The following is a 24,865-nucleotide window of genomic DNA, read 5'->3' as shown; positions in this document are numbered from 1 at the left end:
CTTGTTTTTTCAAGTCTTTGTTGTAAAAGGGACCACAGGAAGCATCTGACTACTCCACCGTCTTGGTCCTGCCTCATATTTTTCTTTTACATGAAATAAATCCTGTCTATACAGGGTTGTAGGATTTAAATATAATCATCAGAAGTCTAGCATTCTTCCATCTTTCTTGCCTGCAGACTGAAGAATTGGTGCATTTGAATTATGGTGTTTGTTAAGAATATTGAATACAGTATGGAACCCCAGAAGAATGAACAAGACTGTCTTGGAAAAAGTACAGCCAGAGTGCTCCCTGGAAATGAGGATGGTGAGATTTTGGACATGTTATCAGGAGGGACCAGTCCTTGGAGAAGGACATCATGCCTGGTAAAATAGAGGGTCAGCAAAAAAGAAGAAGGCCCTCGATAAGATGGATTGACATAGTGGCTGCAACAATGAGCTCAAACATAGCAATGATTGTGAGGATGACGCAGGACTGGGTGGTATTTCAGTCTGTTGAATATAGTGTTGTTATGAGTTAGAACTGACTCAACAGCATCTAACAACAACAATCAAACATGTAAATCTGTCTCATAATCTAAAATAGATGCAGAACTCCAGCCATTTTATCCACATTCCAAACAGCTGAAGGGGAAGGTTTTTTTGTTGTTAGGGACCTGGGAGCATACTAGATTGTGAAATTCTATTACTTCTGTATCCTTAAATTCCTAGCACTGGGCACAGCATCTCAATATATGAATGAATATATAATGAATGACAACCTTAACTTTTATTAAATTGGCATTTGCCTAACCAGCCAGAATGTTAAGAAGGAACATACATACACACATACTAGTACATACACACGCTACTAGTATTACTATGAAAAGTATTAGAAATAACAGGCCATTGGGGGATAAGAATGATTTTCATCTGGGAATGCTCCTACAAAAGAAATAAATTAAAACCAAACATTACTAACTTCATTCCTACACATTCCTGTCAATAATTCATCATTTTTTCCTATATACTTAGAAATGTTTCCTACATTATAATGAGATTTAATATCCTACTGTCACAATATTGGGTAGAAATGTTTGTGGATCTAGAAAACCCAGGTTTTACACTAATGAAATATCAAGGGAAACTCCTGCACTTCTCATTATCTCTAAGTGGTTCCTCAGCTCCCAGCCACAAAATATAGAAACACATAGCTGCAGACTATGCCATCACAACAATGAATCCCATATTTTTAAAATTTATTATTTTTTATGTATGTATGTATTCATCCATCCATCCGCCCATCCGCTTATCTTCTACTTCAAAAACAACTTAGATGGCTTACAAACATTCACTGCAATATGCTACATATAAACAAATTTTAAATGAGTATAAAACAATAATAAGAACAAAGGAAAATTAAGGTAACAAAAAATCTGATCATCCAGGAATTAGGTAATTAAACAATATACATAAAAGGACATTATACTCCCTTTCTAGAAGTCAGCCATTAATCTGGTTCTGAGATTTCTCATAACCTTGGGAAATCTGTTCCAGAGAACTTTGAGGTCAGAACTTGAGGCTACAAACTCCTATCAGAAGAATTCTGAACCTAGGGAAATAAGATTGTCCACTGGTGGATAAATCATGACATCACCATTTTAATAGAAACATTGACTCCCGGATCAACTTAACTTGAAGGAGTGTGGACTGAACGTGTAAAGAATGGGTGCCTCTTTAAAGATGAGTAGAACTGTCTTGGAGGCATAGAAAATAGAGAGCAACATGTCTTTAAGTTAATGTATCCAAACTGTGTTTAAGCAAATATCATGTTTGTTTGTTTTTCAAGATACGAATTGATGTTCCATGTGGATGGAGGATGAGTTAAACAATGTTAAATAAGTTTGGGAAATACCGAGTTATATCGTGTTAAACCAAATCCCTTATTACAGGAATTCCCAGGGTCTTAAGTATTTAATGTGCATTGTGAGTCTCTGAAAGGGATAAAATGTGTAGCATTTTCCCAAACTTAGATGACAACTATGGCAGAGACTATGCTGTCTTAGTTTCCTACTGCTGCTGCAACAGAAATATCACAAGTAGGTGATTTTATAGAAATTTTTTTTTATCACATTTCTGGAGATTAAAAGTCCACATCAGGGTCTCAGCCATGTGGAGGTAGTCCAGTGTGTTCCTTGGTTCTTTGATGTGTAGATGATCTTCAGGAGGAATCTGTCCTTACCTTCCCCCCCTTGTGTGTTCTTTCTAATACTCAGGTGGGATTAGATTTAGAATTCACCCTATGGAGCCCTGGTGGTGCAGTAGTTAAGAGCTCAGCTGCTAACCAAAAGGTTGGCAGTTTGAATCCACCAACTCCTCCTTGGAAACCCTGTGGGGCAGTTCTACTCTGTACTATAAGGACACTATAAGGACACTATAAGGACACTATAAGTCAGAATCAACTTGATGGCAATGGGTTTGTTTGTTTTTGGTCTATTCCGGTCTAAGACAATTAATATAATGAAGAAAACCCAATTTCCAAACTGGATTACATCCTCAGGTATAGAGGTTAGGATTCCAACATATATTTTGGGGGACAAAATTTAATCCATAATGTATGCTATGTTTTCACTGCACTATTTTCTTTGTTGTGGTTGTTGTTAGGTGTCATTGAGTCGACTCTGAATCATAGCCCTGTGTACAACAGGACAAAACACTGCTTGGTCCTGCGACATTCTCATAAATGTTGCTGTTTGAGCTCATTGTTGTAGCCACTGGCCAATCAGTCTCACTGAGGGTCTTTCTCTTTTTTGCTGACCCTCTACTTTACCAAGCATGACATCCTTCTCCAGGGACTGGTCCTTCTTGATAACATATCCAAAGTACATAAGATGAAATCTCACCACCCTCCCTTCTAAGGAACATTCTGGCTGTACTTCTTCCAAGACAGACATTTGTTGTTCTGGCAGTCCATGGCCTATTCAATATTCTTTGCCAACACCATAATTCAATGGCATCAATTCTTCTTCGGTCTTCCTTATTGTCCAGCTTTTGCATGCGTATGAGGAGATGGAAAATATCATGGCTTTCAAGAGGTCTTTTGCAGCAGATTTGCCCAATGCAATGTGTCCTTCAATTTCTTGACTGCTGCTTCCATGGGCCTTGACTGTGGCTCCAAATAAAATGAAATCCTTGACAACTTCAATCTTTTCCCTGTTTATCAGGATGGTGCTTATTGGTCCAGTTGTGAAGATTTTTATTTTCTTTATGTTGAGGCATAATTCATACTGAAGGCTCTAGTCCTGGATCTTCATCAGTGAATGCTTCAAGTCCTTTCTGGACACATGCTAAGATACAGCCTGTCTTGCAATTAAGTCAGGACAATGTGTGTTTTAGCTAACAGGATGGGACACAGGAGTATAATCCACTTCCAAGCCTGGACTTATTCTTATAATCCTTCAGACTTCTCTTCTTTTGTGACCTTGCAGGCCACATATTCCAGATGGCATAGCTATAAAGTGGAGGATGATCATTTGTTCTATGCCAAAATGTGATGTGAACGAAAAGCACACATTTGCTGTATCTTCTCATTAAGATTTTCTGGTTTACTTGTAAGTTCATCTTAATCTTGCCTAGCCTGAGAACTGTAGCCACAGTTTCCCCTGTTTGGATAATATCTACATCATGTTTCTCAACAAGAAAAGTTGCTCCATGATAAATGGTTGAAAGATACACACCGACGTATCTGAATAAATTCTCTTACTGTATATAGGTCACTAGTAAGTTAAATGTCGAACAAGTTTTACCAAAATTCATGAGTCTTGTTTTAGGATGTTTTATTTGTTCACCTGGAAGTCACTTCCCAAATAATTATAATAACTGTAAAGAAGTGAGCCAATGTGGACCAACTTTTAGACATTTATTTTTACATAGTCATGGTTTTAGACCTTTGCTTTCTCTGTTGGTAGGGAAGAAGACAGAAAATTGACAATCATTATTCCTATCTCCCCAGAAAACAGGTGTCGTCTCTTAGTTTCTTTTCAGTCCTTATTTGTCTCCCAGGGACATTGGATGTGACTTGCCCTAACACTTACATTTCCCCTGTAAAGGAGACCTATCTGTTCAGGCATCTAGCTTCTTTTTTATGATTGCTTTAGAACTATTAACAAAACTCTTCATTTTATTCAGATGTCAATAGTTTTCCCCTAATGTCCCTTTTCTGTTCCAGGATCCCATCCAAGGTACTACATTATTTGTCATGCCTCCTTAGTCTCCTTTGGGCTGTGACAGTTCCTCAGCCTTTCGTTGTCTGGCATGTACTTGTCTGGTCATGTATTTTGTATAACATGCTTCAATTTGGGTTTGTCTGATGTTTTTCTCATGGTTAAACTGGGGTTATAGGTATGTGGGAGGAAGATCACCAAGGTGAAGTGCCATTGTCATCTCATCATGTCAAGGATACATGCACTCAACATCATCTATCATTGATGATGTTAAGCTTGTTCCCTTGGCTGAGGCAGTGTTTGCCAGGATTTTCCACTGAAAATTTATTTTCCCCACTTTCTTACTCTGCACTTCACTAAGTGCATGCAGCCCATCCTCAAGGCACTGGGCGGTGGGGGAGATGGGAGTTTAATCTCTACCTCCTTGGAATTCTCCTATGTAGGAGATTTGTCTCTTCTCTCCCATTATTCAACCACTCTCTTATATTAGTATGGGCTCATAAGTTACTTATTTTATGCTTTATGCAATAATATTTATTTTGCTGCTTGAATTTTTCCAGGTTTGGCTATTGGGAACATATCAGTTTGGCTCTTGTGTCCCTTTGACATGTTCCTGTCCTTTTGTTTTTGAGCACTTTCTTCATTTCCTGTGCCAGATTTAGAATCAGCCATTTCACCAAGGAGCTTGAGCTCCTTTTATTGGAGAACGATATTAGAAACCAAGATCAGGGCACTGGGTTCAAAATGTTTTTATGTCTATACAACACGTGACAAAAATAATCCCTAGCATTTGAACATCCATAGTATCAGTGGGAAGAACGGAGAATAAGGGGAGGATTCTCAAGTTGCTGGATAGAGCTACAGTACTGGAGTCAGTAGTCCTTTTATGAAACCATCTATGACAGGCAAAGTTTTGAACAGGTGGTAGCTTTTCAAAATATACTTGCCTAGGCCTCATCCTGGAGCCCTGGTTGCATAGTGGTTAAGCATTTGGCTGCTAGCCAAAAGGTCAGCAGTTCAAATCCAACAGCTGCTCCCTGGAAACCCTACGGGGCAGTTTCACTCTATCCTATAGGGCTGCTACGAGTAAGAAATGACTTGATGGCAAGGGTTTTGTTTTGTTTTGTTTTTAGGCTTCATCCTAGACTTTCTGAATCACAATCCTCCTGGCATTTGGATTTTCAAAGCTTCATCCAGATTATTCTGCTACTTAACCATGGTTGGGAACTGCTTTAGGGGAAGCAAAAGACAAGAAAGTGGAGGACCCAGGGCAAAGGCCTCTAAACTCCCTGATAATATTTTGGCACCTCCCCACTGCTACTACGCCTTTGGCCTTGCTTCTTGCTGACATTATATATAACCAAAACAAATTATACATTGAATAAACATATAGAGAGATACATGGAGGATAAATAACTAAAGGAAAGTTGAGCAGAGATGAAAACAATAAAGGAGAATTATAACACAGGAAACTATTTTAAAAATAAAGGAATTCAGAAACCACTAAAGATGAATAGAATTTAATTTTTTCTTTTATTTTGAGAATGTTTAAACATATACAAAAGTACACTGAATCCCTACAGGCTCATCAGTCAGATTCAACAATTACCTGTCATCAACCTTTTCTTATTTTTTCATTTGATGTATTTAATACAATTCCTACACATCATGTCACATCATCTTTTTGAGTATGCAAATCAAAAAATTATGAACAAATTGTTACCTAGCTATAATGTAATCATCACAACTCACAAAATTAATATAATTTATGTCATCTACTCCCTACTCCAGATTCATATTTTCCCTGCCATCTTAAAATGTGTTTCACAAGTTTTTTTTTTTTCCTTTTTTTGGTTTAAATTTGAATCCAGAGATGATTACATTTGGATGTTAGTTCTCTTATGTCTCTTAATATAGGGAAGTCTCCTTGTCATCTCCCCTTTTCTTCATGAAATTCATTTGTTAAACAAATCAGGTTATTTTTCTCATAGAGTGTTCTTCACTATAGATTTATCTGTTTGCTTTCTTATAATCAGTTGCTGTTAAGTCACTTCTGATTCACGGTGGTTCCATATGAGTCAGAGTAGAAAACTGTACTTATAGGGTTTTCAATGGTTGATTTTTCAGATATGGATTGCCAGGCCTTTCTTCCAAGGTACCTGTGGGTGAATTCAAACCTCCATCTTTTCAGTTAACAGCTGAATATGTTAACCATTTGTACCACTGAGGGACTCCTTTGCTTTCTCATAGTTCTGTTTAACTTGTTGCTAAAGTCTTTGTATATTTTATAATCTGAAAATCACCTTAAACGGCTTGAGTAGACTCAGGTCCAGTTTCTGCAGCAAGAATATATCATAGCTAGCACTCTGTTCTTCATCTTGCATCATATCAAGACATAAAATGTTTGTCCACTGTGAGTGATGCTAAGAACTGGTCTGTGAATTCAGGTGGTGACTGATCCCTCTATTATAAGTTTAACTTTTAAGACTAAAAATTTTAAATAATAAAGAAAAAGATTTAACATAAGAAAAGCAAAAAGACCCAATAGAAGCATAAAAAACTCAAGTTTCAGGAAGATATTTAAAATAAGGATAAAAAAGGAATAAAATAATTTAAAATAAGGATGAAACATAAGGAATACGAAGTTTTAAAAAAAACCTGAAAATAAAGAGAAATTACTTGTTTTCTTTTAAATGAGTAGAATGAAGGCTTTAAGTAAAGGAATAAAGACAAAGTAAAAGCAGCATGTTCAAAAATCAAATAAAAATTGTGAAGGTAAAGTAAAAACAAAAACCCAATTTTTCAGCTCTCATCATGGCAGAGATAATAAATAAACATAGTGATGTTCTGAGGAGTCATACACTGAATGCATTTATAATGAGGCAAGATACTCGACAAGGTAAAACCCACCCACTGCCTTTGAGTCCATTTGGACTCATGGCAACCCTATAGGACAGAGTAGAACTGCCTCGTAGAGTTTCCAAGGTAAACGGAGGGAAAAAGCAAGAGAGAGAATGGAAAATGATAAAGAAACCCAGATACAGTATGGAACAGGACACAAGTACTCAATCTGATTCCAAGATGGGATTTGCTTGAGTTCTCCAAACCCACCTCTCACCATCTCATAGCAGAGTGTTGGGGCATTGCACCTTCTAGTTTGGCTTCAAATGCCACCATCCTAGCCATTCAAACTCAATTAAAAACAAACATACAAGTCCAAACCCATTTTTTTTATAGGACAGAGTAGAACTGCCCCATAGAGTTTCCAAGTAGCGGCTGGTGGATTAGAGCTGTTGACCTTTTGGTTAGCAGCCATAGCTCTTCACCACTGCACTACCAGGGCTCTCAACACAAGTCAGCGAGCCCCTTTTTGACCCCATCTAGAAATCCCTAGGAATCCATTGCGAAACGCTGTGGAAGATGGCACAGTGCAATGGAGGAACATAAGCCTTAGATTCTGGGCTCGAACACCAGGCTGCTCACTTGCTGTTACTTAGCACGGCAGTTACCATTGCAGAAACTTTTTTTTTTCTTTCTATAAAACGTGATAAAATATTCATCTTGCAGAGTTGCTGAGAGTCGATGATAAAGTGTATAAAGTGTCTTGCACAGGCTCTAGTAACAAGAAAGCATTCAGTATGTGGCAGCCAGTACATGGTGTCTTTTAAAATACATAGCTCTAAAAAAAGGCATTCTGCTCCTGTTTCTGTATAGAAAAGTCCCACTGAGTGATGCCCATCTATCATAAGAAAGAGAAATAGAGGGGCTAAAGAGTGCCTGTGTGTGTGGTGGCGGGGGGAGCCTTCTCAACCATATGATCAGTTTTAATCGATAATTCACAATATGGCTGGGGGCATTTGTGAAATGAAACGATGTGCTGTGTTTTTCATCGTTTATATTACTGGAGTGAATAGAAAGTGACACCACGAACTCAGTTAAAAAGAATTCCTCGTGGACACTAATAAAGAATAGAAGTATTGCATCTCCCTCCTCTGCCCCTTCTAGAGGAAAAATACAAGACAGACAGCTAAATAGCTTGAGGTGAGGAATTCTCTAAAGAGTTTGAAACATATTTATTGCATTTCATTGCCCAGATTTGGAAACTTCAAATAGAATCACCTGTTTAGATATGATGCTTGTAATGTGACCCAAAACATAGATAAAACTAATTACCATACACAGAGATCAAAGGATTCATTATTAGTTCAAGAAAGATATTGGAATCAGTGACCTTAGTGGGTTTTCGGTTAATCTGAAGATTATATTTGTATGTCTGTGCGTCTTCACATGCCCACCCATATGTTGTGATTATATCCACGTTGGCTGTGTTCATTTACACGTTTACAGCTCCCCGTTTCCTGTATCATCTTGGAGAAGTATGCTCAGATAGTTTGAACACTTAAAACATTTAATTTATATTCTTGCATGGTAAAGTAGGAAACTCTGGTGGAGTAGTGGTTAAGTGCTACGGCTGCTAACCAAAGGGTCGGCAGTTCGAATCCGCCAGGTGCTCCTTGGAAACTCTATGGGGTAGTTATACTCTGTTCTACCCTGGTGGTATAGTGGTTAAGTGCTATGGCTACTAATCAAAAGCTCAGCAGTTCGAATCCGCCAGGTGCTTCTTGGAAACTCTATGGTGCAGTTCTACCTATAGGGTCACTGTGAGTCGGAATCGACGCGACAGAAGTGGGTAGATAGGGTCGTTATGAGTCGGAATCGACTTGACAGCACTGGGTTTGTTTTTTTTTTTGGTTTATGGTTAAGTAGCGACTCGTAGCGATCCCATATAAGAAAGTAGAACTGCCCCAGAGGTTTTTCTAGGCTGTAATTTTTATGGAAGCAAATAGCTAGGTCTCTCTCCCACAGAGCCACTGGGTAGGTTCTGACTGCCAACCTCTCAACCAAGCGCTGAGTTGCAATTGACTTGATGGCACCCAAGGACACCAACATGGTAATCTGCCGTGAGGGCTTTGTTGTTGTTTTGCTTTGCACACCCTCTTTGTGAATAGCAGAGATTCTGTGGACATTTCAGATGTAGGGTTTTTGGAAACTTAGTTGTGCAAATCTATTTAATGAAGATGTATGTGTTTTTTGAGGAGAGTATAGATTTTCAATTAAAAAAAAAAAAGATGGACCAAACTGTCTCTAACTGTACAAGCTCTCTTTTGCAATTCTTAAGTTCTCTCTGCCATTTATTCCTACTGCCAGTAGTGTCTACTGGGATGTGAGCAGAAAAGTGAGAAGGAAAGGAACAGAGATTTTCAGTTCCTGTTTGCTGTGCCTCACTGGAAGTCACCTGGGGGTTGTTTACTGGTATTGTTATTACTTGCCTTCGAGTTGATGGCGACCCCATGTGTTTGCAGTAGTTGTGCCTATTTCACTTAGTATACGGTTTTCATTGGCTTCTTGGTTACTCATAAAGAGGCTGTTAACCTTCACTCACAAGACTGGGTTATATGGGCAAAGTCTGGGAGTAGCTGAAATATAAGGTAGCTGAGGCACTAGCCTGACTAGGGAAGAGAATTCACTGTGCCATCCTAATACACTGAGGGAAAAAATTAAAATAAGTTAAATAAAAGCAGCAGTGGAAGATTGTTGTTTTGGGTCATCTTCACAGCTGAAGGAATCCAAAACCATTTCTCTATAAAGCAACTCCTGCCTCTCTGCCTGGGAGCATGCCGCTAACTTTGTGTAGATGCTTGAAGGACAGGTGGTGGGGACAGTGTGTCCCTGACAACAACTTGGAAGATGTCCCCAATCACCAACTCACCACCCACATAGCTGCAGATCAAACAAGAAGAGCATTTATAAAACCAACGTCCGCATTTTTTTTCTCCCCACTTTAATTGCTTTGTCGTTCTGGATAAGAACTAAGTCACTGAATGCTTTCTTAGAAGCACTGGGAATTAAGAGCTGAAACTTGAACACACGCCTTCGGGCCACTATATCACTCTTTCTTTTAAAATACAGTATAGACTTCTGGGTAAAATGGTCTGCAGAGCGTATCTGAGAGCCAAATATCTCTCTCTGGTCCAACAGAAATGACACATAAAAAGAATTGTGAGTCATAAGTAAAATTCTGACTGACATGCCCTTTAGCATAAGCATATTTTCACAAAATACATTTTTCATGGAAATAAATACTGCTTTCTCTGCACAGTGTTTGCCAAGAGTTAAAATCCTGATGTAATGTTTTAAATTATAGAGATTCGAAGACACTTAGAGGTACTGTCTCATGATTCCTCACACTATCAGTTAAGAACTCCTGCCCTACAGAATGAAGGTCTTGCAGCATTTCGCTACACATCACCATTAATAAGATAACAGAGCAGAAAAATTAGAAGGGAGTTCATTTGATTTTTTCCCCCTAAAGGCTGGCTTTAGTGGGAAAATGTATCCACATTTCAATTCCAACACATTATGAATGATAAATGAACTTTGCTGCACTTAGAGGACATGATATTGCTTATGCCATAGATTGCTATTTTCTTTCAGGAAGGTATTCTACATAGCAGAGTTCACAGCTCAGTGCTTGGTCCCCCACAAAGAATATCTATAAATAAATAAAACCCACCATGCTTAAGAATTCAAGTTTAGGACACAACTCAAAATAGGAAAAAGGGAACAATGTGTGAGGTACAAGGCTGGTCAACGTTGTTTGGATTCCTATAGGTACTGTCCATGGCTCATTCTAAACAGGAAGAGCAACAAGAAACCTATTTTACTTTGTTTTCACCACATGATTCAATGGCTGCAGTACCAGAGACAGTGAAAAAGATATTTGCCCTGAAGCTGAAAGCTAAACACAAGCGGAAAACACATTACCCTTCATCACTTCCCCCCAGATAAGTCTTATGCTTTTCTGTGTTGGTTGAAGAACAGGCTTCTTATTCAGACAACCTCCTGTATGATTCCTCACAGCAATAGCTATATCCCTGATGGGTGACAAACGGTGAATTGATACTGCTAAGGGGAGTGTTCAAGTCAGAGGAAAAACTACTTGCATTCTTTTGCAGTTGCCATGAAAAAGTCTGTTGTCACTGGTTACTTTTTGAACTTGAGAAGCATGGAGACTAAATCTCTCGTTTTATGTTAGAGACGAATACATCAGCTAAGAACAGGGCAAAGTAAGAAACACCAAACTTAAAATAGGAGAGGAATTGACCATCATGGTTGAAGTGTTACAGAGTGGGAAACATTCCAGAGAAAACATTTACAATTCCATTTTTGGCTATTCTAAACGATGCTATTTTCTCATTAGGTTAATACTAACCTAAAACATTAAGCACCCTTTAGTATTAGGGGTAAGTTTTATTTTGGATAACAGAGCAATTACTAGCATGTGCGTACATGCTAATATCAGAAAAAGATGGGAAAGAAACCTGTAGTCATCTATGCTTTCTAGAACATAAAAAAAAAAAAAAAAACAGTAAAAGCACTTATTTAGGATATCAACAAAGAGGGATTATTCTCACGTCTGATATTGGTAATGAACATATCTGAGAAAAACAACATTATTATAAAGCACAAAAAGTAACTGTGCAACTCCTGTTGTGATTATTGAAAACTTCTAGTCAATAAAAAGAATCAGAACTTCTCACTAGATGACATGATGATGAGAATGTTAAGGATTTAAAAAAGAAAAGTTCTAAAGTGAAACACACTAAAGCATTACAATGCAATATAAAGGCCTTCTTTGCTGTGATAAATGGAAAAAAAGCCTATATTCTTATTTTGGACTCTTAATATTTTATTTATATGCACATATTTTTACTATTCCTACCTAACAACATACATTTATTGTTCTTAATTGGGGGGGGGAACTTGACATGGGCAATTAATATTACATTATGGAATTCTTACTTTAGACTGTGAAATCTAGAGAATATATTGGCAAAGTCGATCAATATAACAAAAATATAGCACATAATTGCTGTTTTTTGGTTTTGTTTTTACTTTACCACAGGGATCACACAATTCAAAGAAAATAGGTTCTGTGTGTTAGGTAAATTCTGGTCATTTTTTATAAAAAAGCTTTGATAGGGAAACAGCATATCTTTTCACACATAACAAATGCAAAGTTAAGGAATTATAAATTAGAACATGTAACATCATGGTTGCACATGTGTTGTTATCAATAACAGATACAGTACACAAACAGGGCAGTGATAAGATACTAATAAGGTTCCTGTTATAGAAAAGCATCACAGAAGCCTTTCAGTAATGGTTCCCAGCATGCTTCATCATCAGCTAGCCTCACCGATTCTTTCGCAGAATCAAAATATCATTCTGCTTTGAAGTCAACATATCTCAAACTTGGAGAATCAGTGCTTTACTGAAAAAAAAGTTAACAAGGATGGTTAATATATAGGCTTAGCTGTAGAAGCAAGTCTCTATTGCCTCTGTCTTCCTTATCGAATAAATTTTTAATAGAAAAACTTCCAAGTACTCTTCATTAATCATAAATGATCAGGCTAAAAACAAAAAAGCAAGCAGCCAGTACTAATATAAGGGAAAAACAAGATCTTCAAAAATAAGTGACAGATACTTTATGTCTTATAGATGCATCATAATTTTTTAGTCATGAATGAATTACATCAGGAGTTGTACTATTTCAGACTTGTGGTCTACTATTTAATAAACGAAGGTACAGCTGAGTACCACACTGAGTTGAGAGTTAATTCAGCTTCTAATTGTGCTCACGTTTACTGCTGCAAAGTAGCTTAGCTACATGAGTTGGTTAGTATAATTTCAAGACACAAAAACCTAGTACCTAAAGAAAAAAATAGATTATTAATTCCATTATGTCAGTCTATCAGGCCTATGCACATATACATGGGAAAGGTATTATAGTAGTTGAGATAAGGCATTTCAATATTCATTCCAAATCAATCCCCAAGATATTATAACAGAATAAACATAAGCAATGGCAATTTTGCAATTTTTTTATTGATTGAAAGTACTAGACATATTTTTTCAAATGTTACAATTACTGTTGCAGGCCTTCAGAAAACTGAGATATCTGCATTTACCAAGATACTGAGTGAACAAGTGATCACAAAATAAAACTTACCTAAAATCAAGCACAGATGAGTTCATAGATAATGACTTTGATATTTTCTTTGATACAATTCTTAATTTTATATTACTATTATGTATTTATTACAGTATTTCTAAACATACTTTGATAGACTAGGGCAATAAAAAAAAAATAATCTTGGTAATTTAGACCAAGGGCTATTAGAACAAATAAGACCATCAGGTACACTGTATACATTAAATGGAAATAAGCATACATGACAAATGATTCAAACTTGAACTTAGAAAGACTCAAATACATGGGCAGGAAAGGAAAATGCTTTGAGCATTACATATAACACTACATTTGAAATACTAATTTTGCAGACAGCTTGAAATACAGAGCCTAGGATTCCTAAAATTAAAAAAAAAAAAAAAACCCTACTTTTTGAAAAAAACTTTCATGTTCATTTGCATATACAAATATTGAATTTCAGACATCTGACATTTTGGCGAGACAAGCATATTTTGAAAAGCTTCCACATTATAAATTCTTTGAAAAAGAGAACCGGAACACAGACACACATCTGCATTAGGCGGAGCTGAACTCAGGACTCTTCAGTTTGGCAGATCCACATTCTTAAGGATGAGGGCCACTCGGCTTGGAATGTACACCTAAGTCAACACAATCATGTTAGTGCAACTGAAAGGAATATTGAACGTGATGCCGTCAGGTCAAAGGGACACAGGCATGATGCAGTATCACCTTGCCTTAAATTTACTGTATCTTTACAATTCCACGGGCTCAGAGAAGGCGCAATTCGACAGCTCCCACCGTTTTGGCATCAAAGACTATTATAAAGCTTTTGGTTTATGACCACTAGAGGGCTCCATATGATTTACAAAAACCAAGTTGGTAAGATACTAGTGACCAGACGGCACTCTTATTGCCAGGCGTAGGCGCTATCAGGTGGTGAAGGAAAGCTGCCCTACAGTTCACACGCTACTCTATTCAGGAAAATAATACAAAATACAAAGCACTGTTTTGCATCGAAACTTGAACTTATAATTTCTTCTTTTTTTCCGTTTTTTTTAAGAAAACTTAAATGAAATATAAGGGATTCTAAACCCCTCGCCAATTTAAAGCAATCTCTCAGCTTGATGTTGCACTTAAAATAAAATACACGTGGCTCTACATCATCTTCACCTTGCCCAGTTTCTTGGATCAACTCATCACATTTCTTACTTCTCCTTCCCTCACTCACTAGGTTTCAACCACAGTGGTCTTTCAGTTCGCTGAACACCCCAAACTCTTCCTCTTCTCTGGGTCTCTGCCAAGCTATTCCCTCTGCCTAGAATGCTCCTTGCCTTGCTGGTTCCTTATCTCTTGGATCTTGAAATATACCATCTTCATGAACAGGCTTTCCTTGACCACCGAAATGACAGATTCTCCACTTTATTTGCTATTATGGCACCCTTTTTGTTTGAATTTCACATATCACAATTTGTGATTTTCTTCTTTCAAGTTTACTATCAGTCTTCCCATTAGACTATAAGCATTAAGACAGCAGAGGCCATATGTCTTTATATTTCTAGTTCTTAATACAATGTCTGGACAAATTAGGTGTTAAAAATGACTAAATAAAAGAAGAAACAGCAAATAAAGGAATAAATAATAGTGGGAGCAATATGTGCATATTTCACAAGAAATCTTCTAATACACTTAAATCTGAATAACATAAAATTGAGAAGTGATCTGAATTTCTTGATGATTGTCTATTTTATATTTAACATATTTAACCACTAGTAACAAAGAAAAGAGTAAAAATAATATTAGAAATGATTATTATTATAGCAATAATAAATCTCCACTTCTGACTTTAATATTTTATTATTTTCAGGCTATTTATCTCTAAGTGAAAGCTTGACTGATGGTTAAAAAAAGGGGGGGGGCTTTTTATTGTTTAGACACAGAATGAAAGGTGTAAAGCAAACATGCCTTAAGGAAAAAAGGAGGAAGGGAAAATGAAGAAAAAGAATAGAACAGCTGATTTTCATTAAATAAAACTATTGTATGCCCAATGCATTGCCACTCTGCAAACAAGCACAGTGTTTTCCATTCAGGTGTCTATAATAAATAATTCTTAAGAGTCTTTAAAAAAAAAAAGTTACACCAATACAGCTGGTTAGTTTTGAACATCAAAATTAAAGCAGTTTTACAATGGTGGAATTTTGAGAAATTTGCATTATAAATGTAATGGCTAGTTTTCTTAACTTTCAGTTAAAAAGTAATAGTGATTTAAGAAATGATCATCTGAGAAAAACTGCACAAATGCTAAGAGCCACTCTGAAGCTCAATGTTGAACAGTGTGATTTGCAAACTAGTACTTGTAGTCAGAATTAAAAAGATAAATGCTACATTTCTGCAGTATAGACAAACTATGTACTTAAATGCCACAATCTGTTTCCCTGCAATTTACATATTTTTAATGTCTTATAACTTTTAAACTACATAAAAATTTAACTGTTAATGGGATCTCAACCATTCAATATCTTCTTTCTGACTGTGAAACGTAAGTTGTTATGAACTTGGTTCAATAAAAAGAAGCTAGAAGTATCCACGAACAAAAACAATGTAGGGCTATTAGCACTGATTCAGGCAGATCTAGTCTAAAGGGTGGCATACTTCCATAATCAAGCTACAGACCAAAGCAATACAGACTAAAGCAAAGGAGAAACAAAAGAAACCAAGACTCAGATCCAACACATTCCCTCCCCAGATCTTATCAAAACAGGCATGAATCAAACCAAAGAGGTTTGTCATGTACGTACTCATTAAGGGGTCGGTCTCTGGTTGGCCTTGGTGGCACAGTGGTTAAGCGCTAGGCTGCTAACTGAAATTCGGTGGTGTGAACCCACCAGCTGCTCTGTGGGAGAAAGATGTGGTTGTCTGCTTCCATAAAGATTTACAGCCTTGGAAACCCTATGCGGCAGCTCTACTCTGTCCTACAGGGTCGCTACGAGTTGGAATCAACTCAATGGCAGTGGGTTTGGTTTGGTTCTCTGGGTAGTACAAATAGTTAACATGCTTGGCTCTATCCAAAAGTTTGAAGGTTTGAGATTTAATTCTAAAAAATCAGCCACTGAAAACCCTGTGGAGCTCAGTTTTACATACACAGGGTTGCCCTAAATTGGAATTGATTAGATGGCAATTGGTTAATGGTTCTGGGAATCACAAGAAAACCAAAAAATCAAACCCACTGCTGTCAAGTTGATTCCGACTCATAGCAACCCTATAGGACAGAGTAGAACTGCCCGATAGAGTTTCCAAGGAGCGCCTGGCAGATTCCAACTGCCGACCTCATGGTTAGCAGCCGTAGCACTTAGCCATTACACCACCAGGGTTTCCAGGGAATCACAATAACTGGGTTTGATTAATCAGTGGGACTGCAGCTTATAAACAGAATGGTTCTAAATTTTTCCTGCCATGTAACAATATAAATCTGAAGGCCAATCTAAATTTCTCGGAGGCACTAGAAACTGGACAAAAGAATTTTTAGGTCCCTGTACATTAAGAGGGAAACCCTGGTGGCGTAGTGGTTAAGCGCTACAGCTGCTAACCAAAAGGTCAACAGTTCAAATCTGCCAGGTGCTCCTTGGAAGCTCTATGGGGCAGTTCTACTCTGTCCTGTAGGGTCGCTAAGAGTCGGAATTGACTCAAGGGCAGTGGGTTTGGTTTGGTTTTGGGTACATTAAGAAAGTTTGCCTGATATGACAGCCTTCTTATATGCAGGTAAGAAGACTCTGGTAAGCCTAAGCCTCCTGAGAATGTTACAATGGAACACACAAGGCAGGCCTAGGACAAATAAAGATAGGGCCCTGCTCAGCGTTCGGCATAACAGTATTATCAGGACAAGTCAAGGTTAAGTCTCCTATTTGGATCCTATGCAGTTCCAGTATCTACTCTGTTCGATCCATAATCTCATAATGATTTCATTAATGAAAGGTAAATAAGAACTGTCTACTGATAATTTATAAATGATCTCATTCTCTTTTCTAATGAGAATAGTGATCTTCAATCTTTTGGAGTTTTAGCTGGTTCAAATTTAAGAGTTAAAAAAGGAGTAACGTAATACATTTGAGGTTTGCCATATATGTACTGTTTCCTGTTACACTTAATGGTTAAAAAATTCTCCAACAAATTTTACTAAATGATGCTGGTCATTTTATGTAAGCAGCATTTATGATGCCAATTCCAGTCACACTTAGAGACCTCTTAATACTGTCTGCTCAAAAGTTTCAATTGATAATTGCATAATATCATTAACAGGAATATTGTGTAATTATATTTTTTTCACTGCAGTGAAAATTACCAGAATGTGCTTATGTTGCTCTACAGCCCTTGCAATGTAGGCAATATAAAAGAATTTCTCCAAGCAAGTGATTTTTCTTAATTATGACTCTTCATGGAATTTTGAATTTCCTTCTGTATTAGGGTTCTAAGTATGTAGATCAATTTTCTTAGTGGTTAGTAAATGACTTCCGATTATACTAAAGGACTTGAGACAAACAGAGATAATCGTTATCATGAGGTAATTACAGACATGAACAATTTGGGGTCCCTATAACTTAATATAAGGAGCCTTGGCGGCACAGTGACAAAATGTTCAGCTCCTAACCGAAAGGTCAGCAGTTAGCTACTCCGTGGAAGAAAGATGTAGCAGTCTGCTTCTGAAAAGATTTACAGCCTTGGAAGCCCTATGGGGCAGTTCTACTCTGTCCTGTAGGGTTGTTATGAGTCAGAATCGACTTGATGGCAACAGGTACAATTTAGTATTACCTGCATAACCCTCCTTTTATAATTTTAATTTTTTAATATAATTTTAATTTTAAAAATAGTTTTGAATTATGCAGCAAGAGAAAAGAAACATGAAAATAATTTAAATAGATTTAAACATAAATTTTAAGTACATTTAAATATAAACCATTTTTATTTAAGTATATGCATTTATAAACAGACCTCCTATGCCCATTTATTTATTAGTCGTTAAGCCCTAGACATTTTGTAGCTAAGGTCACATTACGAACATAGGAGACAACATAATGTATGGCTATGAAATTAGTTCTTTCTGGTTATATTTATTTAGTTATGTTTCCAGTTGCTGTTGAGTTGATTCCAACTCATGACAACTCCATGTGTTGCAGAGCAGAACTGTGCTCCATAGGGTTTTCATGGTTGTGACCATCTGGAACCAGATCACCAGGCCTGTTTTCCGAGGTGCCCCTGGGTAGAGCTGAACAGCCAACCTTTCAGTTAGTAGCCATGCACTTAACCGTTTGCACCAACCAGTTATACCTATCTAGTTTTATTTATGTTCATCTAGTGACATTTATCTAGTTTATATATTTATAACCCACTCTTCACAAGGAATCAGACTGCCACAATATAATTCAATTCCATTATTCAGACAGCCAAAACACATGCTACTTTACCTGCTCAGCTCTTTATTTAAAACAAGTCTACTTCTGAACACCCAAATTTAGAATGAAATAAACAGACCTACTTGTTAGTGATCAGGTGTCTCAGTGGCAAAGTAATTAATGCTACCTCTACTGCTTTTTCGTGTTTTCATTATTGAGACAACCTGAATTACTGTAAAGGAGTCTAATTCATTTAAGGCTCAGCATCTCCGTTTTCCCATTTGTGTTAGGGAATTTGAATTTATGAGTCAGAGAAAAGAAAGGAAACTCTCCTTCCCCCCAGTATACTGATTAACATAGAGGTTAACATCTAAATTTCTATATCAGGAACAGAAATAAAGAGAAATGATTACGTTAAAATGAATTTCCCAGTAACTGCCAGTAAAGCAGAATGGAGAAGCTCTGCCCTATGGCTTTCCAGCGTTTGTGAGATGCTCTGACCTTAGCAAATACGTTTCAGTGGTAGTACACACGCAGTTATGACCTGGCTTCACAATTTCAACTGACAGAGCACATAAAGACGACGTGGGAGCCCTACCTGCTGATGCTGCAGCATGTCTGGCTATTTGAGCAATCCTTCGAGCTCTGTTTGTTCCTATCTTTGAAAACAGATTTGACACTTATTCAGTAGACCCTTGGGGTTACTGAGCTTGCAAATTAAGCTTTAGTAAATGTGTACCAGTTACGATGGGCAGAAATTCCCTGGAAGTGAAAAAAGTTCTATGTTGCCCACATGCCTTCTTTTTGCTCTCAGTGAGGGAGGCAAGACAGATCTCCCTGGCTGTGACTGCAGACCCTGAGCACTCACGGTCATGCTCAAGGAACTCGAATGGATCCCACCACAAATGAATCCATTCAATAAGGAACTCCGTTAAAATGAGGCCCTCTAAAACTTTTTTTTTTTAATGTGATTTTCTTCTCTAGCTATTCCCAGAATAACTCCAGCAAGAAGGAAAACTGTTTTCTTGGACTTCCTGTATTTTATTGGCCCATTTGTGTTCTCTTATTCTGACATTAAAATCAGTGGTCATTTCATTTGGGACCTAAAGACTCATTTAAATGACTAACTCCTGAGGCACCGGCAGCCATCAAAAACAAAATGCTGCTGCCGGGAACCCTCACCTTACTGACTGAGTGGGATCAGAATTCTATTAGGGGCTGTTCTATTTCCCATGTGCTTGCGGTGCTGTATTCCTCCACTTATTATCGAGACTTAGGAGGTATTCTCTGTTCCATCTGCTAATTCAGAACTGTGCATTCCACATTTATGAGATCAATTCAATTTGTGCTTGAAAAGTAATCTCCTGGCTGCTGCTGCCACTGGGTTAACTTGTTTCAACCATGACAGAGTATCTTTGCTCTTATAAAATCAAAAGAATGCCAATATATTTTCTGCCCACACCCAAAGATTGTTAGCCTTCATTTAAATAATTTCTCCAAGGTTGGGAGAAAGTCTTCTTTAATTGTGTGTCCCCAAAGCACCTTGTGTCTTGACATAATTAAAATACCTAAATAATTATTGCATATCCATGCCAATAATAATTTCTAAGTACATGTGCAATAGCATTTTGCACTATCCAAAAAGCTTATACAAGTTAATGAATTTACGGCTTATAAGAATCCCTTGGAAACCCTGGTGGTGTAATGGTTAAGAGCTACAGCTGTTAACTAAAAGGTCAGCAATTCAAATCCACCAGGCACTCCTTTGAAACTCTATGGGGCAGTTCTACTCTGTCCTATAGGGTCACTATAAGTTGGAATCAACGTGACAGCAACTGGTTTGGTTTTTGGTTTTTTTTAAGAATCCCTTGCTGTACAGATGACATTACCATGTTATTATCAATCCTCATTTACAGAAGAGAGAAACTGAGACATAAAAAGATTAAATTATTCACTCAGTTTCTCACAGGTAGTAAATGGGAGAAAGGGAATTTGATCCCAGTTTCTATCGCTACCTTTTGTGATCTTTTCACTATACCATCAGGTCTTTTCCCAAACAGAGCCCTCTTTGGATACATGAACATTTAAGTCAGTCGACTCACTAAGATTCTGCTGTCTGAGTCTTTCGAACCCCTTTCAGTCTAGCTCACTGGCTGAAGTTCAGCTTTATTGCGATTAACCGCGGCTTCTCCATGATTCCTCTCTATGAGCGAATTATCTTCCATAGCCCCTCAGGGGTCTCTAGGTATTCTTTTGGTAATTTCAGAGCATTAAGGTAATTTTCTTATTCATTTCTGAAAACTTCAATTTTTTTTAATCAATCTTATTGTACATGTCAACAACGAATGTTGGGACAAGCTCTAGCGACATCTTTGAAGAAAGAATCTGACAGCATCTTTGAGCCCTCCTCTTAAGAATACATATGCATCTCTGTCTCTATCTAAAACTATATCTCTATCTTTATGGACATATCCCATACACATATACAACACTTAGGGCGACATCTAAGTCTCCCATGGGCATTGAACTTTCTTCACAGTGTACAATGCAACAACTTGATCTTGCTTATTCTGATCCCTGCTTTTTCATTTATTTTCTTCCACTGTCTTTGCCACATCGATCCTGCATATAACATGGCAGCTTATAAAGTGAGGTGTTGACGCCATTCTAAGGGATGGACAATTGAAAAAGGGAAGCTATTGGGAGTACAGATTCTTATACCTGATTAACACCTAATTTTTTTGAAAAATGAAGAATTTCATCCAAATCAGATTTTTAACAGTTCCGATACATTTGTTAGATACATCCTGGCCTCATGAGTGTGAAACACGTATTTAATCCAAGATCTCTCATGGGCAAAACAAGACAAAATGAAAAACAGAGAGAGAGAGACTGAGAAGGATTGAACAATCCATAAAAGAAACAAAAAAGGATCTAAAAAATGTAGATCTGCACTTGAGCATAATGTCTGATCATAAATTAAATGAGAATTTCTTTAGATTTGACAGATTCTACTTTTCAAAAAAAAATAGAGCTTAAACCAAGTAGTTTAAAGCAATATTCTATAATTTGTGATAATTCCACAAAATAAAAGTTGTTACATAAAATGTTTTCCTCAGTGGTATAAGGACCGCAGAGAATTTTATACCTAGTGTAAATTCAGCCTTTAATTTACTACATGAAGGAAAAAAGATGCATATTCATATGATTCTTTCTAAGTGTTTTAAATTAATTTTATTACATAGCAGGTAATAGAAAAACCTGCTTAATATAACGGATTTCAGAGAAAGCAAGCACAGTAGAAGGGAAGAAAATTCTTACATAAAGAATAGAAATGTTCATAAGAAAAATAAAAAAAAAAGTTTTTCCTCTAAATTTTGAGACTTAACTTATAATCCTATTAATTTCTAAATTCTGTAATTGTCCCTCAAATATATTTTACTGTTAGTTTTTCCAAAACCCAATTTAGTCTAGCACCAGGCACTGCACCTTGCTTTTTCATTCATTAAGTCTCTTTTAACTTAGCATGGTCCTGCTTCCCTACTGCCCCCCTTTTTTTTATCCACTTACTTGTTGAGGATTTGTTTCTTTGAACCTAAGATTACTTAAAAAAAATCAAAGGCTAAATTAAAAGCGAATGAAAATATATGAAAAACCTTACTTACCAAAAGAGAATATGAACGCCCATTATGCTCAAAAGCCTCAGAAAAGAATTCGGTATTGTGGTCCAGTCTCTGGTGTCCTCCATATTCGGCTGCATCTGAATCTAGCACAATTTTGAATGTACAGCTATTAAGGAAGTCACAATTTTTCGGGAGTTGAATGAGACATTTTGAAATATGTCCTGAGATGGAAATTTAAAACTGATTATCCTGAACACTGTTAAGTCATGTATTTTCCTATATCCAAAGCTACGCCAGTTTAAATCACAGCAGGCTGATCTGGACTGATTCATTTCTTCTCCAATATGTCAGAGATTCTCAAGTATGGAATCCTTGCTATCCTTCTACCACAGCTCATCAAGTGGTCATCCAGCCTGAGACTGAATATGCCTGTTAACAGAGAATCTACTTTTCTCTTATGGCAACCCATTTCAACTTCTTAGAAATCCTTCTTCGTATTGACTTCTTGGGACTATTTTCTACCCAGAAAAGACATAAAGGACAAGTTCAATAACTTCTCTATATAATAGCCTTTCAAATATTTAATAATAGCTATGCTATTTCTTTATGTCCTCTAAATACATTATTAAATACACACTAAATGCAATCCCAGGACTTTCAATCATTCCCTATTTGATGTGGTTTTTCAGCCTCTTCCCTACCTCTGAATTCATTCATTTTCCTAGATTCTGGTTATTAACACAGAACTGAACAAAGACCTATCTGACCAATGTAGAAGGAAGCAGTCTAACTCCCACCCCTAGTTATAGACACCACACTAACACAGCAAGATCATATAAACACACTATCAGTCATACTACAGGTGGATTCATGTTGTAATAACGCGTTCTGTTATCATTTATCACCTGATTTTTTTTTTCAGCGAGTTCTTAAGTATGTTAGCATTATTTTATTTACAGCAAAAGAAACCATAGCTATGGTTATTACAGAGACCCTGGCTGGTGCAAATGATTAATGCGCTTGCTGTTAACCAAAAAGCTGGAAGTTCAAGTCTACTCAGAGGCATTTGGGAAGAATGGTCTGGCGATCTACTTTCCAAAAACCAGCCACTAAAAACCCTTTGGAGCGCAACTCTACTCTGACAAAAAATGAGGCTGCTGTGAGCAGAGGCTGACTCGATGGCAATGGATGGACTGGAACTGGATGGTTATTATGATCAAATGTATCTTGTTCAAAATGTCTAAAGTGGTACTTGAAAAAAAATCACAAGTAAGCATACAGTAATACTTAGAAACCTTCGGTTTCTTGTAGATCAACAAGGATACAGACAGGTTTAAGTGCTTTGTGCTTTCTTTTCCTGGTATATAAAACTTTAATCTCGGAAATGTTTGTATATTTTCATTACATCCAAGATTATCATATTACTAGTACATGTGAACAATAAACAATGAATGACCCATCGTTTTCACGCCCAGCGCGCCTCTTTCTGGATAAGAGATGCAGACGTATTTGCCAAAGGTGTTTTCGCTGGGAGGAGTGTTAGCTCCATCTTTGCCAGTTCACACCTGCCTGCTGTGATTCGACTTGAAAATAAATTTTAAAGATGATGGATGGATACACGATAGTGTTTCGAAAGATGACCGTGCTCAGCGCATTCTAAAGCCAGTCAATATCGCTGAAAATGATTTGATCACACCAAATAATGGTGAAATACTGGTACTGAAAATAAATGATTAGGCATAGTAAATAAATGAAGCATTGTGAAATAAAAGTGCTATTAAAAGAAAAATTTAGATTTTTGTCTTTATTCTACTTCATCAAATACTTCTATAAATCTTCAAAGAGTATAGTTTAGAGAATAATGTCTTAAAATATTTATGAAAACTAGTGAATTACAGTATCTTTTACTAAATTGCTAGTCAACAATAGAGATTATTGGTAGTAGAGAATGAAGAAATCAAGTCTATCAACAAAATCAGTTGTTCTCAACCTGTAAGTTGAGCCTCAGTAAATGATTATAAGGATGTTATTATAAGGGAGCCCTGGTGGCACAGTGGTTAAGAGGTACAGCTGTTAACCAAAAGGTCGGCAGTTTGAATCCACTAGCTGCTCCTTGGAAACCCTATAGGGCAGTTCTACTTTGACCTATAGGGTTCCTATGAGTTGTAAATGACTCAACAGCAATGGATTTGTTTTTGCTTTTTGTTGGTTATTATGAGGGTGTCACTGAATGAGTCGTTATGTTATTATAACTGCCTGGGAATCTATATGTATATTAGGCATTGTCCCCAAAAACCCAGTGCCGTCGAGTCGACTCTGACTCATAGAAGACCAAATTATGCTATTATACATATCTATGAATGAGTGTTTTTTTGATTAATGAAATGTGGATTAAAAGGTCACAAAATTAATAGGAAGTTTTTGCCTTTATTTTTTTCAAGGGATACTGAAAGAAGTGTTGTAAGGATACACTTACTTTTGATATTGAAAGAGATCATCACACCAAAAGTGGTCAGAATCTCCTTATTTAATACACATAACTTACAGCTGTAAAGGGAAAGTTTACAAAAGGCAGATAGAAAGTTTCAAACACCAGTTTAGACA

At 37.0% G+C, this 24,865-nt stretch overlaps 1 protein-coding gene across 1 annotated transcript in view; it reads right to left on the bottom strand.

Moving 5' to 3' along the window:
* Positions 1–13,642: 13,642 nt before the first annotated feature.
* Positions 13,643–24,865, bottom strand: part of GBE1 (1,4-alpha-glucan branching enzyme 1) — a 307,590-nt gene continuing 296,367 nt past the window's right edge. Inside the window, exons 15-16 of the mRNA XM_023548170.2 lie at positions 22,304–22,421; positions 13,643–13,892 (exon numbers count right to left, since the gene is read on the bottom strand). Coding sequence (XP_023403938.2) covers positions 13,836–13,892; positions 22,304–22,421 — 175 coding nt within the window. The 3' untranslated portion in view covers positions 13,643–13,835. The remainder of the gene's footprint in view (positions 13,893–22,303; positions 22,422–24,865) is intronic.

The sequence above is a fragment of the Loxodonta africana genome, chromosome 20, assembly GCF_030014295.1.
Source record: "Loxodonta africana isolate mLoxAfr1 chromosome 20, mLoxAfr1.hap2, whole genome shotgun sequence".
NCBI classification, from domain to species: domain Eukaryota; kingdom Metazoa; phylum Chordata; class Mammalia; order Proboscidea; family Elephantidae; genus Loxodonta; species Loxodonta africana.
Note: the sequence above shows the minus strand (reverse complement) of the source record. Positions and strands in the feature narration are given on the sequence as shown.